The sequence below is a fragment of the Pomacea canaliculata genome, linkage group LG5, assembly GCF_003073045.1.
Source record: "Pomacea canaliculata isolate SZHN2017 linkage group LG5, ASM307304v1, whole genome shotgun sequence".
Taxonomy (NCBI): Eukaryota; Metazoa; Mollusca; class Gastropoda; order Architaenioglossa; family Ampullariidae; genus Pomacea; species Pomacea canaliculata.
Genome location: NC_037594.1, coordinates 4,780,696 through 4,800,179, shown reverse-complemented (window position 1 = coordinate 4,800,179; position 19,484 = coordinate 4,780,696). Strand labels below are relative to the sequence as shown.

The 19,484-nt window shown below is 42.1% G+C and overlaps 1 protein-coding gene across 1 annotated transcript in view; it reads right to left on the bottom strand.

Annotated features, from left to right (window-relative positions):
- Nucleotides 1-15,273: 15,273 nt before the first annotated feature.
- LOC112565278 (neuropeptide F receptor-like) overlaps nucleotides 15,274-19,484 on the bottom strand; it is a 43,651-nt gene continuing 39,440 nt past the window's right edge. Inside the window, exons 4-5 of the mRNA XM_025240645.1 lie at nucleotides 17,638-18,013; nucleotides 15,274-17,111 (exon numbers count right to left, since the gene is read on the bottom strand). Coding sequence (XP_025096430.1) covers nucleotides 16,723-17,111; nucleotides 17,638-18,013 — 765 coding nt within the window. The 3' untranslated portion in view covers nucleotides 15,274-16,722. The remainder of the gene's footprint in view (nucleotides 17,112-17,637; nucleotides 18,014-19,484) is intronic.

Below are 19,484 nucleotides of genomic sequence, written 5' to 3'. Positions count from 1 at the left end.
ATGTTTTATATGCGAGTGAGTTTGTGTTAGGTGTGTTAGGTGTGCGCTGGTATTGTTTGTGAATCTACCTAGGGCACAGTAATGAAGGGAGACCTGTCCATTACTTAGAAATGTGATTATCCACATGTGTGCTCAGAATATTTTGGAAACTAGCCTGCTTAGTCTTTAGGAATCCTGCAGGCCAACCTGTGGGACTCATCTGACCGGTTATTTCAGTCCACATGTACCCGGGACTCGCATTCTGATGGCTGATTAGTCGCCGCCGCTTCCTATAATTTCTCAGATGCCAATGCCACGTGCCTAGCATCTTGCAGACTAAATCCTGGTCTCTGTGACTATTTTCCTTCAACAGTGTGTTCGCCCGACGTAAACATGCGTTTTCATTCAATATGCAACCGGATTTGATCGCCTGACTTTGATGTCGACTTCTTCATTGTCTAGCATTGACCTTTGACATATAGGGGTATGAATCTTTTGTTACATAGCTTGAAAATTTAAAACCAACCAAACACACGAGTCTGCTGATAAAAGACACTCACATATCCACCATTGATATACATTTAATGTCAAGTGACAACTTGCTGATTCAAGTAAAACATTCATCAAGCTATGTTAATGCGGCGTTTAACGAAACACGGACAGACGTTTGAATGTTGTTTACTTCTGTAATCTCCTGTAGTCCACAATCGTCTGATGTCCGCATGTAAGACCACCGAGAGCTCTGAAACCCCCCCCCCCCCAAAAAAAAAAACCCAAAAAACCAAAACAAAAAAAAACAAAAAAAAAAAAAACAAAATAAAAAACATGCGTTTAAACACAATCAATAACGAGAGAGCAAAAGAATCATAGAAGGAAAATTTCAAAATCCTTACAGCACTTTTATAGTAAGCTCGCCATTTGCCAGAATCGCAATGAGTAGTCACTAGATGTCGTAATATCACGCCCTGGACTTCGTGTCTGATTCAACTGTAATTTTTAGAAATTTTCTTTTAGAAGTATAAACTGTATCCCTTAGCAATACCAGTCGTCGTCTTTAAAACAGATACAAACAATGATGACTTTCCAAGATCCATTGTTTCTTGTGGAACTCGTTCACACAAGGAGAAAACATCGACAGGTTGAATCGCATTTTTTTCAATGACAGTTTTTTTTTCAAAGAGCATGGTTTTGTCTACATTCGCACAAAATTTCCAGTACAAATCTGCATCATAGCAATAGTCATGAACTTCGCAGGAAAAGTGTTTAATTTTCTATTTCCTGAGTGACAGATATTAAGATTTTGTAATCAAACAGTTTTTGTGGTTGATGACATCGACATAGTATCGTAGTCCCCAGTGTTTGTACTGTGCACACACACAATCGTCAAAGACACCTTCGCTTAATTGTCTGCAGCCGACAAAGATGGAGTGAGTGGGTGGGCTGGGGTGGGGTGGCGGATGCTAGTGAATAATTAGACGACAAAACACGTGGGTCCCCGTAAAGTAAGTGAAGGAGATGTATTGGAGCCCAATCCAGTCTGGCAGATAACTCCACCACTCGCTTTTCAAGGGGCGAGAAGAGTTACGGCCCGTTGTACAAAGGTCCGTCTAATCAAGACATTATGGTGGCTCACTGTATTCACACTTCCAGGAGTCCAGTCCCAAATGGAGGAATTCTTTTGAAGATGCGTCTGCCGGCTTCTTCAGACATGAGTGAGGAAAGATGAAATCCTCCCCAAATCCAGTCCCATGCCGGCTAACCCCCATTCACCTCAGAATAACAGCAAAGGGTCAGATTCGAAGCAACAGACGACGATGGTAAATCGCTGTCATGTTTAATATTATTTCTTCTCATGCAGCAAAGATAATGGAAGGATAACAATGGATATTAGCAAATCTTGCTTCATCTGAATATTTTGCCAAGACTTGGGTGCTTTAAGAGAATTGCCGTGGGTTGCTGTTTTTTCAGATTTTGCGAAAATTCTGCTTCTACATCCGCATTTTTGATACATGATACGTGTTGAAGCTGCTGCAGCAGATCACGTACAGCAGGTGAAGATCGATCGACATAACAACCATAATAAAGAAGAGCACGCAGCATGTCGGAGTCCTTCCTAGGTTTTTGTATTGACTTGTCTGTCTTTCCTGGAGCAGCGTTCTGGGGATTGGCTTTAGACTTGTTTGGAACACACCAGTGTGAAGACTGAGATATTGGTCGCAAAGAGAACAAATTCTTACATTTCTCTCCTACAGAAACACACACACATGCTATCTCTTTAACGTCGTTGTTGTCTACATACCTAGCCGTGACCTTTAACCTTCATACAATGTTTAAGCATGTGTATCTCGTTATTTTGTTTGTGTGCCAAAATTCACTGTATGACATATTTATCAACATCCGATTTCACAACTCCAGTGTGAATGATATCAATGTCCACATTTCATTTTCTCTGATAAACTTGATGCCCAATCGAATCCAAGAAGTCAAACTGCATGAAAATTACTTTTGCACGCAAAAATCCTCTGAATTGGCCAAACAGTCCATGGCCAGACTATATTCTCTTCTTTTCCAAACATCAGCAAAAAAGTCATCATTTCCTTAATCGATGAAGTCCATTGCCTATTCACCTGCTGGGCCTGTGTAAATTTTGTTTCTGATTTGCACAGGTTCTGGAATTGCAAATGTGCTTTGCTTCAATTTAGAGAAAAGTTCAATGCCTCACAGTTGTTCCTGACATGAAAATACGGGAAAAATTGTATCCAGCAAATAAAGAAGTCTTACTGGAAGACAAGCAAGAAGTTCATTCCTTTCATGCTCCTCCTGCAGAGGTTTATAATTAAAGCCACAACCAGACAAAATTGCACAAAAATTGGTCAGTTAAGAGAAAAACAAGGGTTTAGCTTGTTTAGAACTTGCAAGAACTTGTCTAAGTATGTGTTGGTGTGTGATTTAGTGGGCTCCAGAAATTTCTCCTTGTGAATATTTTGAGTAAACACAACTTGCGAAAAGAACTTGCTGTAGCTATATGTGGACGGATGTTAGGACAGGCTTACATGATTGTTATCTAAACACTTTCCCACGTTTTCTGGTGTAAGAACGGCACACTTCATAATCTCGAACCATCCCTCCCAGCACATAGTCGCAAAATTATCTTTTTGAAGCGCAGCCCTAAGGATAGACACAGCTGCCACAAAGTACAGAGAGAGGAGACAGACTGACAAGTATACAAACCTGCGGCTGTAACGAATAAAAGTGTTTTTCTTTCTCTCATCAACGCCTCACCTTAATGACTCCACACACTTTCAGGTCCTCGTGTCTTGTAATCAGTACCCTTGTCTCGTACCCTTGTTTCCTTGCCTCTTATCCTTCTAGACGTCCTTCACTCTTTCTCCCCATTACCCTCTTTACTTGCTTTCTCCTACCCTCTTCACTTTTTTGTCGGACCCTTTCTAACACTTGTCTTACCAAGAGTCTTACTTTCCCATTCTGTCCCATTCCTCATTTGCGAAATCGATGCTAGGGGTAGGTCTCGTGATGATGACGATGATAATATTTGCCTTTATCGTGCCGGTAGAATCCATACTGGCAATGTATCGATGTCCCAGGGCAACATCCAATAGCATTTAGCAGTCTTCCTACTGTCACAAGCCAGGACAGTGGTGGGTGGGTCAGGGTGGATGTGGAGCTTGCAGCATTCCACCACCGCCAGCATCTTCTACGAGCTTTCATCTTCATTGACATGGATAAAAAGTGATTTAAATGAAAAAGAAGTTTTGAATGGCTTTCACGGTTCTGTGATTTTTGTGAAATAGGAATTTGAGGTGGTGGGTGTAGTAGAGACAAAGCCAAACGATGAAAACAAAGCGTGATGAATTCTGTTTAATACGTCAAAGAGTCCAGCAATGTCTGTGTCTCTCTTCCACTTCTGACCGTGCGGTGGTGGAGAGAATAGTTGTCGACCATCTCTATCGTCGACATCCTCCTCACCGAGGGAGGAGCACTGAGCAGAAAATGTGTTAGGGTTTTGAGAGAAGGAAGACGTTTTCACTCATGTGAACCAACGATGCACAATAATGACCAACGTATTGAGTCAGCACAATCATAAACCTAATTCAAAAATTACAAGTTTAAACAACAATTTCTGTATGTTTGAGCGCAATTTATTGTATTTACTTAAACGATGGGGGGACAGACTCTTCCTAAATGCTATCAATGTGTGTGTGTGAGAGAGAGAGAGAGAGAAACCCAGCCAGTCGTGCCTAAAAGGTCTTGGGCATTTTTGAATTTTCTTTGGCATAGTCACGTGACTGAACTGGGGACATCAGCAACCCGGAGACAGGGCGGAGCATCATCGGGCTTCATTTTTATTATTCTGCCTTCGTGCTGTACTCTAATCTTCTTGTTCCCAGCCCCCGGCGGAGGTTCTGTCACATGCTCCTTGTCCTTCTCTCCTTCAGCAGTGATTCAGTCTCACGCTGCATCCCTTGTGACGGTGGCTGCGAGACTGAGACACATGGCATAAAGACACATGACACTCATTGACTGTAGCCTAGTGTACCAGTCACATCAGCACCATCCTCAATACTCGATGAATACGTTGCAAGTCTTCACGAAATTATGGGGAGGGACATGGGTTTTCCGGAGATCAATGGTTTCAGAAGCTTGATAACTAGCCTTATGATCAAACATAAGAGCATACTAGTATGTCTGCATTCATGCAGCCAGCTATGTCTCTTTGTGACCTGTACAAAACCCAGAGCCAAGGTGTGGCTTCTATATCAAGAAAACTTCAGAATCGCTAAATATTCAGCTAGGGACTCGAGCAATAGTAATAACAGAGGTTATCGTGAGTTACCTGCTCAGACATTAGTTGCAGACATTAGTTGAGTCTCTGATATTTTTTCGCATCTTGAATAGACGCTCACAGAAGATTTATACAAAGTCTCCCTGAAACATACTTAGACTTATAAAAACCACAACACTTTATTTGACATCAATAAATTTTATTTCTTTGACATGAACATCTTAGGGGTCAGTAGCTCTTCTTCAAATTTTCAAATTCTTCGTCCTTGCGGGATTATTTTGCACGTGATCTTATGTACTCAATACGCATGTCAGCGATAGAGGCAGACTTTTCTAAAAAAGCAAATTCAGAATTTCTTTTTTGAAAAATCGTCCTACACCATTTGGATATATTACACAAAAATATCCGAAAAACTGGGATGATGGGACGAAAGTAAAAAAGTTCTAACATCTCGTTTTGCGCAGTTTTTCTATAAAACTGATTACATAAATAGACTTAAAGCCCCAAAGTATTTGAAATTAGAGATGTGTCGTGCGACTGGCCTCAGGGGCATAACTTTTGTGTCAGAGTTATTTCCCTAAGTCGTGTTGTCGTTTACTTGTTGGGAAGGTGATGTTGTTTCCCTGGAGGCTGGGAGCGTCTGGTCGTCTGGAAGCACGAGGATGGGTAGGAGGGAAAAGAAAGTTTAGAAACGTGTTAAAAAATATAAGATGGTTGCATAGGTAGTGTTAAGTCACTGTTCTTCCAGTGATGGATCTCTTCCAAATTAAAGTTTAGGTGGCGGTGGTGGTGGTGGTGGTGTGGTGGTGGTGGTGGTGGTGGTGGTGGTGGTGGTGCTGGCTGTTCACGCCACGTGCAGTAAGGAATTGACGATCTGAAGCAAGATTTTACCGACTTCCAGTCCAATGTGGAATGAAGCAGGAGCTTGCACAACATGGGCCAAGATGCTATTTTAAAATTTTCTTCAATATAAGCAGCCACATCGACGATGCCACGAAGTTCTGGCTCACTTCTGGTACACACCCAGGATTACTGTGGGGGCATCAACTTGTCTAACTCAAGCATCCTGCAGCGAATTCTGAGAAATTCAGATGACATTCATCTTTTTTTTTTGGAAGACAAGATCTCGTACAGAGTGCCAGCTGTGACGTCACAAGGGTGTTCGGGGAGAAAGGTATTGAGAAAGGGGGAAGCAACTCTGATACAAAGCCAGCTGCTTTTATGTTACCATAACTTCTTTATTTGCAAAGTTCTGTTTTAGTCCCCTCGACAATTATTCTAATGCATTTTTGTGTCAGTTCTCACTGCTCTCTAGCCACACTTAATGCGACAGTTAGTGGCCGCGGGGAATACTCCTATTCGTGGCTTACAGACCTCGGGGTGTGACGACTTCTCCTCCAGGATTTTACGACACTTTTGGTGAGGAGGACACTGGAAACAATTTCCACGATCTGCAGTTGGACTTCAAGGGCACCGAGCAGCCACTAAAACACTCGGCAGACCGACGCCCCTGACAGTTGTGACAGTTCCCATTGCCAGTGCACAAAGTTCACTACACCATCATAAAGAAGACTACAATTTCCTGATAATTTCTGAGAAGGTCTGTGCGAACAAAGGATAGTTTAATGGCAATTTCTCGACAAAAGCATTTGCACAGTAAACAGGTTTTTCTGCATTTAAAGACTTTAATGGTTAAGTGACCCTTCTTCGCAGTCAGTTAGTGGCGGTTTATTCCTTTCTACCAAAACATGTCTTGTCGACCTGTGAACCTTTAATTTCCTTGAAGATCTCCCTGGTAGACCCTGTATGTACTCTACCTGCTCCAATAAAGCTTAAACTGTTCTACTTGCTAGTAACATTCCTACATTACTCTCCTTGACTGTAAAGGAGTAAAAGTTTTTTTTCCAGATGACTAGGTCAGGTTTAGTGCACGATACTATTTCCCCAAATCTGAGTGAACAGCTCTCTTAGTATCACCATGCACAGCAAGACTCCAACAGCACAAATATCGAGATGAGATATGGATAAGTTCGAAGTGTCAAGACTCTAGCCAATTAGAAAGCTGGGACTGTATATTAATAAAACGTATCTGTGGACAAGCGTGACGTCACGAGTTTGGCCTCTTTCTGCTTATTTTGAGTTTTGTAGGTGTACATTTCTAGAAAGAAAGTAGGTTTCACTATGTTTAGAAAAATATCTTGCATCTTTTATCAAACCATGAGAAAAAAATCGTACTGCTCTAGACCTTTAACAAATATTCTCCTTCTCCTTCAGAGAAAGATAAAAAGATGATAACTAGGTTGTTCCTGAGGTAACCGTGCTTGCTCCACCACAGGCCGTCCGAGCAAAATAATGTGAAAACTTATTTGACATTTGTTTCACGAGATGATGAGTTATGTCAACTCGCCTTGCATTTTATTTTCTGTGTTGTGGATGTGTTTGATTTGATTTGTTGATTCGAATGTCAAGTAATATATCTTCCTGTCTGACAAGTGACAACCTCATTTGCTTTGTTACTACTTTCTCTTATTCAGAAGCTAAACTTTATTTCTTCTCCTCCTTGTTCTTCGTTTGTCCTAAGATGATCTCCGCATTGTTCCTGTATTACATCATTGTAATTGTTTCGTAAATACAACATGAGCTTGCCTGTTGGCAGGAATGTTGTGCTACACAGCAAACTTCTTCTTCTCTTCTTCTTGATGGTATGGTTTGGCCTGGCCAGTAGCAGGTGGTCCTTAAACCAAATCTGTTTGTGCTGATTACTTTGTAGCCTGGCCGTCAAGTAAATTAGTGTCCGAGAAAGGACATTCCACGGGAGCGAGGCGAGAGAACTTTGCATCCATCACCTTGTTAGACGAGGAGGAGAGGCCGCCATCTACAGGGACAGCAGCTGCTGGATATGTTACAGATGCTGATTAAAGTATTCTGACCAGAAGTTGCAGTATGTGCTGTGGATATTGTCCTTACTGGCAGCTAATTCACTTTAGTCTGTATACCTGATCTTTGTTTCTCCACCATCCAAGCTGCTTTTTATCTTCTGCCTCTCGACCCTTCGTCCTTCACCTCTGTGTGAACCTGCGTACCTTTGTTCTGTGTCTCAGCCAACGTCTGGAGTATCTCTCAACGGATAATGTCTGAGTCGATTGGACCAGCGAAATTGCTCTTCCTGGTAATGATGCATCAGTTGCTAATCGCATTTAAATCAAACAAAACTCCTTTTTGTTCAATACAACAGCCATTCAATACACGGAGCTCAGCCGGCATTGTTATCAAAGTTCTTTGAAACTTCTTCCCTGTGAAGTGTGAAGACCCACCTTCGGGAAGTCTTTTAAAAAATCCTGGACATTTTGCGCTACGTACAAATAGAAGCTGCATTAAAATATACTAAAAAATCACTTCTTCCAAGCAGTCTCTCCACCCCCCTCTCTCTCACACACACAAACAAGATCGATTTGCGCATCAGCGGAGGACGATAATGATGATTAAATCAAAATCCAATTATTTTATGGCCCAATTATCGCAAAGTGGATGATAGGGTCAAATTGTGGTCTTGGTCAAACCAACTACGGGGGGTTGTGGTCGTATCGACTCGTGCCGTGGTCGACTCTTCTCCCTAACCCTCGTGATGACATTGTTCTGAATGCTCACACACTTTCGGAACATTCTGATTTGTAATGTCGTAAAAAGATGTTGCTTAAATATTTGAAAAGCTTTAAATTTCTTAAAACCTTCCTGTATTGCCATCATGAAAGTCAATGGATGGATGACTTGCAGGCTGCATTAGGCTCCCAAAACAACTGATTGCTACAAAACACTGGAGCTCTTGAAGATATTAAACTACTCACCTATACATTGTTGGCCTAGAAATGTGGGGCCTACGAGACAAACATCCCCACAGATCAATGTCTCTCTATCCAGCAAATATATGTCCATCTGTCGTTTGGCTTGCCCTGATTGAGTATAAATGTGTCTTGGTCTCCGTGTCCACCATTGTGGCTAATCCAGGGCTGCACGCAAGGACCTGAACTTGATTTGACCTCGAGACTTAATTACTCCCCCCACCCGCCACTTTGTCTCGCACTCTGACCTTCTGTCCTTCCAGACTTTGGCCTGGTGCTGGTAGATGTTGAGTGCCTGAACCACTGGCTCCTTCTCTCCTCTCCTCTAATGCGACATGACAAGAGCAGTTACTCGCCGCCAGCTCGTCCTCCCTCAGTCTCTGGCCTAGAGGATGTCGTCACTCTCATCTGTCTCTCTTCCCACAAAACTCTCGTCCTTATTTCTCTTGTTTTGAAATCTTTGGCACTTTTACTGAATTAGTGGGGTGGGTACATTCTTTTACTACTGTTGTACACATGTATGTGTGAGAGAGAGAGAAGGAAAGCGATAAGTGTACTTCAATTTATTGCTTCTTCGAAATATAATTTTCTCAAGAAGGAGACCGTTGTGGAAGAGGCTGAAAAATAAAGTTCATACCAAGAGTGATTTGGTGAGCTGGCTGATGGTTGAGCTACTGAATGATTGGAAATGTGAGTCTGTAAGAGAAGGAAGACGACAGACTTTTTGCAATGTCCTTATTGTCCATCACATTGGCCTAATCATTAGTACCCTGTGTACCATTAGGTGCACTCTTTTATATATAGTATACATAGCTTGTATATTTTATATGTTGCACACACACACACACACACACACACACACACACACACACACACACACACACACACACACACACACACACACACACACACACATACTATAAAACAGGGATTTAGAGACTTTGATGCCTTCCAGAAAGATAATGAACGCGATGTGTTTTCTCTCTTAAAAGGACGATAGAATTTTTTTTAAATCGCATGTTTCCAAAGCCAATGCTCGATAGAATTTCTCAGAAAAACCCTGCATGTCACTTTATGAACTGACACATTTCTGAGATATCTGCGAGGAGTAAAATCTTCTTCAGGAGAAGGATCCATAGCATTACGAGAGTGCCAATCACCCTGAATGACACGGAAGCCTCAATGAGAATTTCGCGATTTCGAGAACGACAAAAAATCTTTCTCCGCTTGAGTCACTGGGACAGGTTGCTTGGTTTTTTTTTTGTGGGGGATATGTCTTTGTCTGACCACCAAGAGGCAGGCTGATCTCATCACTTTTTCTCCTTCACTTTATTTCTCCACTGCATCCAGAATACCATTCTTATCTGGTCACCTAGAAAAATCATCGTCGGATGTGTGTCTTGCGTTTTCAATGGTGGATTATCTTCTAGGAATGAAGAATGTAAAACGGAGAAAGAGAAAGAGAGATATGGAATCGTTCGTGTAGTTCATCTCCATATAGATTTTTATAATTCTGTTAGACCTGCGATATCTTTCCCATACTTCCTGTGCCTTCTTTATCTTTCTCTTTTTATTGCTCTTCTTCGCACTCCTCACCATTCCCCCGGAACAAGTGGCACACGAAAGCTTTTTAGTTTATTTTTAGCCTCATGACCCACCCTCGTGCCCTTTTGTACACTTGAGAGGTCGCTGGCAACTCATCAGCCTTGTCGTCAGCACTAACATTGATGGCCGGCCAGTGGTGGTCGTGTAAATGGACGACAGCGAAGACCGTTGTTTCCAGTCCTTGGTCCTCGCAGGACATCAGTAAGTGTGTGTGTTGGGAGGTACTCATGGCTGGCGAGGTTCTGGGAGCGGGTGTCATTAAACAGACCACCACAGGCCATCCATTTCAGCAGACACAACAGGCGTGAAATCTCTATGTGTCTTCCCCGATCGCCATTTTCCGCTAGACATGGCATACAGCGACATCCCTGGAGCCGAGGAGAAGCGAGAAATTAGTTTGTTTTGACAAGCTGGGGGTCGGCGAGTCATATCATGATGTAGTGCTGTATATTTTGATCACATACACCTTGTTTTGTCTTCATTTATTATGATGAGCTGGATATCTTGCTCTGTTATACTGTACTGCATACTGTTGGGTGGTCTGGTGACACAACGGTTAGCGCCTGTCATCATACAGTGAGGATTGGTTGTTCAGGGTTCATATCTCGTGTCAGGCACTCTGTTATTTCTCTACATATGGCATCTATTTACAGGGATGACTATTTGCCCTGACCTAGTCTTAGCTGCCCCTCATTTTTGTATAAAGAGGTGTGTTCTAATGTGCTGTAAAATATATTTTATTCTAATACACTGTATTAATCACACCCCTCTTGTGCCATCATGATCTTACTTTTCTTAACTTCAAAAATATTTAAAACGCGCAGTGTAACTCGATATATATTATTCACAACAATTTTTGAGTAATATGAGACCAAAGACTGCTTTTTATCCCTCAAAATATTTCAGATAAAGTAAACAGTTTTTTTTTTTGCACTTTTTCATTCTGAAAGTTTATGACCTTTCTAGGAGTACAAATAATTTGCTGACATAATCTTGGATGCCGGCAGTTTGTCCGAAAGTTCCAGTTATTTTTAGATTCTAGTCCTGAGTAAAAAAAAAAAAAAAAAAAAAAAAAAAGTTGAAAAAAAAGTGTAATCTTTCTTCTGTCGGGGGTGTCACAGAATTCCACAGTTTTGCCTAATCAGCACACACATCCAGCTATGGGATACATCTGTCGACTTCAATGGCATCAGAGACTTCTCCACTTCATCTGATGAGAAAGTTTGTATCAAGAATAATGTACTATCGGGAAAATAATATGATTTTGTACCGAGTTCAGCCAGTCAAGAGAATTAGCACTAGGGTAGGCCTTTAAACTGTGGGCTCAGGACTGTCTCCCAAGCAGCGCGAGGTCTGACTGTGTATGTGCCGCACGTCCAGCACTCATTAGCGAGTTGGTGTTGTGCCGCACGTGCGGTCAATGACGCGAGCAGCTGGCTGATGAGACGGCGACAACGAGAGGCTGGAGAATGATGGGCGGAGAGGGAGGCTGCGCGTGAGCAAAAGACCGGAAGTGACGACTGGGCGTGTTCTGCCGTGGGCATTGAACACCCGGGTGAGCCACCTCAGCTTGTTGGTGCAGCACCTGTAGATGCTGGTGGTGGTGGTGGTGGTGGTGATAGTGAGAGAGTGGAGATGGAGATTTTAGGACTTTCAATCCCCATGATCTTTGACCTCAAAGTCACTGAGCCCACATTTAGGACCTTGGTTGCCGTCACCCATCACTCTACAGTAGCTTTCAGACGAGATAAACACCAACAAATTTACTTCTACAAATGTAATATCAAAACAATTCTTTAGCAAAAAAAAAAAAAAATGATTAACGCACTTTACACATATACGTTAAGACACATTAATAATTCCACATTTAGAGAAAAAACATCCACCATTACAGTCACTTTTGTCGAAAATCCTCTTTGAAGTCCCTCAGGTCAGGTCCGAGCTTCAAAATGAAAAGAACTCAGACACTACAGTCTTTCTTCCTGTTGCTGCCTCTCTCAAAGATCAGGCGTACTAAGGAAGAAATACAAATAAAAATCCTGTGCAAGAAAATGCAGTCTGTAAAAATCTAGCAATTATTTAGTTTTAAATTTACGAAACTGCTCATCAAATATTCTTTGATTAATAATTTAATTTGGTTAATAATCACTAGATAATACTAATTCATACACGAAGTTAAAAAAAAAAATTGAACGAGAGAAACACTTGCTGACTCAAGAAGACTCAAATATTTTTTTCTAAACTTAAATAGTTGCTAATTCAAAAACAAAACTGAATCCGACTAAACAGGGTTGCTAGTGAATAACCTACATTATTCTCACAAGTCTGATCAAGACAAGAACCGTCAGGTTCCAGACCCGGTCAGGGGGAAAACTACTTTAGAACGAAACACAAAACAGTAAGAGAAGTCGTTGCTGGCCTCACTGATGTCTCAGTTTATGGTGGTGGAGTCGGCCACTAACGGAGTTACAGCCGTCGTGGGACTCACACCCACGGACTCAAATAACTGGATGGCCGCCCACCTTCTCCCTTTTCCGTTTCGGTTCCATCCAAATGATGAAAAAAGTAGGTTTGTGGTAGCCATGTCATAAATGTTAACAGGAAATATAATAATGGCAGATCTTGGCCGTAATAGTGTTGCACTTAATATTTTCCTCTCCATAACTTTAGGACTTGTTTACGATCCACCTTGTGACAGAATATCACACGTTCGCGCGCGTGCGTGCGTATGTATGTGTTTTTGTTTGTCTTTTTTTTTGTTTAGATGTTTGTATGTTTGTATATGGATACCTCTGTGTGTATTTATATAATCATGCACGTGTGTGAAGCTAGTGTGCATTTTATTGAGCCGTGCTGATGAAGACAGAGCTTTTCTCCTAGAAACGTGGGTTGGCATCTTTCAGATGTCTTCACACAGAACGTCAGCTACAGAAGATGCCGTTTCTCTTTGATCTTTCGCCGTCTCTCAGTTCAATACATATTTTTGGGTTTTTTTATGAGACCGTGATTAAAAGTAAACCCTCCATATTTCAAGCCTTTCCTCCCTCCCCACAAAAACACACACACACACACACACAAAAAAACAAACAAACAAAAAAAAAAGTCAAAAAGTTGTTCCCTGGAAATGGTTGGTACGCACGATAGCAGGTTGGGTTATTTCCCCTTATAGCGCGAGTTAATCCACTTTCCTTGCATCGAATTCGGTGACATGGCATAAAATATATGCCATTATATTATCACGTGTCATGTGACATCATGCGTCACTCACGTCACTTCTGTGAAGTCGAACTCAGCTGCTCCGCGAAGCGGCATGGTGATTGTCTCTGACGCGCTGCGTGCTTCCGGTGCGTGTTGGTTGTACTTGTGTGCAAATAAGTCTCCCTGCTTCAGTCTTCGGCAGTTGTCAATTTGTGTGATTGATATTGAACTCTTAAAACTACTCATCAGTCGCATGCGTGTCACTGCTTGGCGATGGTACAACAACATTTGGAGTTGGCGATGTCGGATTCCACGATGGGAAACATCTCTGATAATAATTAAAACAATTCAGTGCGAGTGTTTCAGCACAGAGACTGTGACTATGCTAAGTTAGCAGTGGGGTGGACAGGTGAAGAATAAAGCATCAGCAGACGAAGAACAACCCAGTAAGCTCATCTAAATACCATCGACCCTTCTGTGATCACGAGGTACAGCCCCATCCACTTCATCTTCAATGACCTCCCACCCTCATCCAATCTCTCCACAAGGTAGGTTTGGTTCACAGACTGAACTAACTACAGACCACAGGGTAAACACGTAAACACACTTCGGTAAACCATGTAATACCAGGGGTCACTTCTTTCCCCTCTCTGAACTTTGCTTTAAAAGTAAAGTTTTGAATTAACATCGTAAAATTTTGTGATAGAATTGTGTCTTTCTGGGATTTTACATCTGGATTCGCTGGATGTAAAGTTTTTGGGTTTACCCTGGAGTATTTGACTTCGAGTGATTTTTCTCATCGATTCTCGCTGTCTGTAGTGAGCTTCGTGAATGTCGTTCAGACTGTCATCAGCGGCCTTGTCAGCTGCCTCATCTTTCCACTTTCCCCAGCCCCGGGCATAAACATTCCGCCATTGGTACTAGAGAAGAGATGAATAAACGAATGAAAAAATAAATGAAGGCAAAGAAAATCTATTTCATCGACCTTCTCTATATAAAAGAACCTTCAAATAAATTTAAAACGGCGATAGCGAAATCCACCTTTGAACTCTGACTGTGGGAAACTCTTTCATACAACAGAGTCAATGATTCCGGACTCTGAGTTTAACGGCTTTGTTTCGTTGCAAGATGTGATTTTATCGAAGCCAACGAATCACTGTCAATCGTTAATCCCGCTAATGAGAAGGAAAGTGACCCATTCGGAAAAATGATCCTCATCTTGCTCCCCATCCGTGGCGGTTATTGAAGCCGTCATGAATGAATTGAACAGTCGCATGGTGAAGACAATTTCTCGGTGGAGCTCTTGTCGCTGGTGTACATAGTCGGGAGAGTTGCAACCTCAAGCAGTTCAGTCGATGACAGTGAGAGTGTTTAGCATCTCACCTGATGACAAACAGAACTCAGCCAGTCAGTAGAGATGCTGGTGGTGATGTACAGACATCCTACACCGCAGTCGTCCACCGGACTAAGAAGGATCCAGAGGACCACGGGATGTCCTGATGATATTCGTGTCCCTCCCCATCAGCACAAGGAAGTGATGGCTGAGATTAAAAATTTCAAAGCGCTTGATAAATATTCTCTGTGACTGTATCTTATGGTCAAAAGTAGAATGTTGAATTGTTGGTATTATTGTCATACAAACCTCATCAGTCAATGTCTTTGAAATCTTATCTTTGTCATCTGCCAGAGAGAGTTTGTGTGTAGGTGTGCGTGTACATGTGTGTATCAATACTTGCATGTGTGAGACACGAATTGCTGTAGCAGGATGCCTTTGTTATTATTATCATCGTTATTATTATTATTTGGCTGGTCACACATGCACACAGTACACGAGAGAAATGACTGGCGTGTGTTTAATACTTAGAAACATAACGGTCAGTGATGTGGGGCTCAGGTATCTGCTATTTGCAGAATGCCAGGTCATTATTCAGTATTCTGAACTCATGAAATAAAGATACAACTTGCAAATTCATTAAATAAGGGTATAAGCTCTGAAGTCAATCAACTAAGTGAACAACAGTTGTGATTTCATCCAATAAATGTACAGCTTCAAGTTATTATATACAAGTGATCACATGTCTGACATTCGCTGTAAAGACTCGATGGACATCATATTGCAGCCGACGATTGATGTAACACAGGTATTGGGTACCTTGCATCCTGGGATGTTGGACTTTCTGTCACTCACTCACTCACGCATGCACGCACATATGCTTTTTGACCAACCATTCACATTTTTAATACATAAAGTACAATAAAGTATAATACTTCACACACACACACACTACTACTAACTCAATAGAAAAGATAATATCACGATTCACTTTCCATGACAGCACAGAACAGAAATAGCCAACACCAAAGGTACCCTGCACCACCCATAATAAAAATCTTTAACATCTTTCAACGAAATTATGTAATTGAAGACGGGATGCATTCTATAAAATAATGTAATTAGAATTATGTTCCTCGTGGTATCTCTCTCTCTCCTATCTCTCTCTCTCTCTCTCATACACATAAAACACACGCACAAAGATCACTCTACATTTTCTTATAGACTATGCTTTAAAGAGACCTTTTTCACATATTAAATATTCATCTGTCTTGCTCATGGAGACATAAATGAGATTACGATGCGGTTACAATTTTCTGAGATTTTTTCTTTTTGTTTCGAAAGTCATATACTGAGCTACAGATTCTGGAGAAGTTCATACATAATTAACAGAACTGTCAAAAGTTGAGATTGTCCACGTGAGCAGTTCAAGTAAAAATACACCTTAGAATAAAAATGTGATTTAAAACAAAAGAAAGACATCAAAGCTTTTCTGATGTCAGTTCTTAGTCCGACAAGCAATTTTGTTTTTGTGTTCACGAGTAAACAACTGAACTTCTGTACAGTTCCAATATGTAATAAAAGAGAATAGCTATGGTATAACAGAGCATAAATAGTGTCTAGACAGGTTATTCAGGAATCATTGTCATAAAGAGATTTTAGTTTTCAAACGTCTCATGGCTGCAAACTGTAAGAAACGAGAGAAGTCTTGCAACTTGTCCTCGGATTTATTTTCTCTTAAACTGTAATCCTTATTCACACCCAAAAACAATATTTTGCTTTTTTCAGAGACAGTACTTTGTTATTTACTCTCAGAATAGTATCTTGTTCGTCTCACTTCCAAAACAGCATCTTGTTAAGTTCACTTCCAACAGTATTGTATGTCCAGGAGTGGTAACTCGTTATTTGCACAAAGAATCAGAGCATCGAATGACTTGCACACAGGACTTTCTTGCAGATGTTTGCTAAACACACTCATGAATAGTTGCATCGGAAACAGCGAGGTAGGTGTTGACAGATTTAGCGGCGTCCACGCAAGTAGTCGACAACTTTTCCCCGTCACCTTCATCACAATGTCCAACAGCTCCGTAAGACCCGTTTCCATTGGACGCTTTGGTTAGCGTGATCGATGGCACTTCCGGCTTGCTTCGCTTGCAACACAGAATCCTCTTAATGGCCACCTTGAGCTGGGTGCAGCAAGGACAGACCAGGATCTTCAGGAACTCCACCTTGAAGTTGTCGTTGAACCACCCGTAGACCACCGGGTTGACGCAGGCTGAACAGAGAACCAGCAGATGACAGATGGCGTAGGCGAGGTTGATGTTGACTGACCCCTCCAGGACGTGTTCTTCACCTGCACATATGAGCGAAAGTTCGAGAATTGTTGAAAGATTGGTCAAAAAGGTTAACAGCGATGATGTTTTAAATAATAGCAACAAACTACCCATACTTCTAACAATGAGGACAGAAATCATTCTTTGAAAGAAAACGAAAAAATGTAAACAAGAAAAAGTAAATTGTTCAACCGTTGCTCTAGACAGGTGACGTAATACTCACGGTCATTACAAAGCTCAGTGAAAAGGTTAATGAGGGTTATTTGTGAAAAGCTATCGATAATCAGAATAACGATAAGTTCAGGTGCTTGTCATCATTGCCCTGAGGACGATACTATCCTGGTTCATCGTCTCAAGACATGTGCACTTGACACCTGTTCACAGGGATGGCCGTCGGATTTTTTCTGAGCACCACACTTTTAAACCACAACTCCCCATTGCTCAAAGTCCCCGCTAGCTATTCCCCATTTAAAGCCTTTCCTGTAATACCACAAATCGCCGTCAGGTTGAAACATTTTCCATAATTAACAATAATTCTGTGGTCACCTGCTGTCTTGTTGATGGCCGCGGAACTAAAGAGCTGCAGATGGAATTCGCTGAGGAGGTTGAAGATGTTGAGCGGCAGCCAGCTGAGGGCGAAGACGACGGCGATGGAGCCAAGCAGCAGGTTCGTCTTCCGCTTCCGGCGACTGCGGCGGTCGTCGTTCTTGCGCTGGAAGGGCGAGGTGGCCGAGCGGCCTGCTGGACTCTTGCTGTGCGGCGCCCGCTGCTGCTGCTGTTGCTGCTGCTGGTTGACCATGCGGTAGCGCAATTTGTTGCAGATGCGCAGGTGTGCGACGGTGAGAATGATGAAGGGCAGGATGTACTGCACCACCATTTGCGCCACCGTGTACGCCCGCTTCTCCACCTTCATGTCCTGGTCCTGCAAACAACGAAGTCAACAACATGGACGTCACTGTTGTACATGGATACCGTTAGCAACATAAGCCTTCTCTGTGGCAAGCGAAAGCAAGAAGTCATGCATGAAAACAACAATAACAAACAACAACAAACAACAACAACAACAACAACAACAACAACAACAACAACAACAAAATTAAGAAACAGGAATACTTCTCTGAAACCAAACTGCCGCGAACTAAATAACTTCAGCAGTTAACTTTTTAATCTTTACAGGGTAATTTCAAAAAGGAAAAGATTCAAAGATAAAGTTTGATTTTTTATTCTAGCGAGTGCCATTTCAGAGAAAATAACACAAACAAGCAGCTGGCAATAATGTAAGAAAACCTGTATTCAGGAGGTTTACGGGTTCATCAGTAGAATGCGAGGGCAGTTGACCAGAAGGACGAGACAAGGAAGCAGACAGCCGCAAAGCTCAAAGGTTTCACCTCTGACCCTAATGACCCCGCATCCTTTAACTATGGGGTCAGAATGACCAGGGCAAGATAACTGAGACAGGATTATCGCGCCATGTCTGACAACATTTTACGGAGAACTACATTTGGATGCCATCAGAAAACCTCTCCACCATTTCAATATCGCCATAAAAGCAGCTTAAAAATCAAGCAGTGGAAAATGGAGGCACTCAAGGGTGAATAGGACAGGGTAAGAAAAGTTTATTTTCCGGGAGAAATCACATGAGTACGAGCGATTAGGCATGCGCGGAAGCAGATAAATGTGAACCCCTGGCAATGTCCCACCAGACCGTTGCTGTGTACAGCCGCCAGCAGGGATGCGATCTCGCCAGGGTCGAGCTGATTTGTGGTCGTCTTCATTTCGGAATCAGGAAGCAGGGCTGACTGTCAAGACTTTCAGCCTGTCCTGGTTGCCGACTGAATCGAAACACATTTTCTGTAAATAACAGCCGTTCGTATTCACACCTTGCAGAAAAGAACAGCGCTCTGTCTCGCCGTCTGCCCTGGCTTCCCTCCCCTACTCCCCCTTACCTCCCCTTCATCGCCTCTCTTGATGCTTTCTACCTCCCTCTCTTGTTTATCTTGTACTACTTCTGTCTGTCTGGTCCTCTACCGATTCCCCTCTAACCCTGTTTTGTCTCCTACTATTCCCATCTTTTTATTCTCTTTTTGAAGCTGCCTCCTATTTCTATTGCCTGGGTTGTCTCCTTGTCTGCTGGTATCACATTTATTATGTCCGCTTGCTGCAATGTTTTTCATCGCTCGTTCTCAATATCTCCTCCTTGATGCCCAAAAGTTCCTTCCCGAAAACGTTTCTTTTTTCAATCGCAGGTCAGGTCCCATTTATCAGAAAAAAAATTCTTAAGATTTGTAGCTCGCTGTGTGGTTTTGTGCTGAGTTTTATCTTGGGCATTCAGCGACATGTTTAAAACAACAGAAGACGTTTTATTTTGTTTCTTTTGTTCTTCTTCCACATCG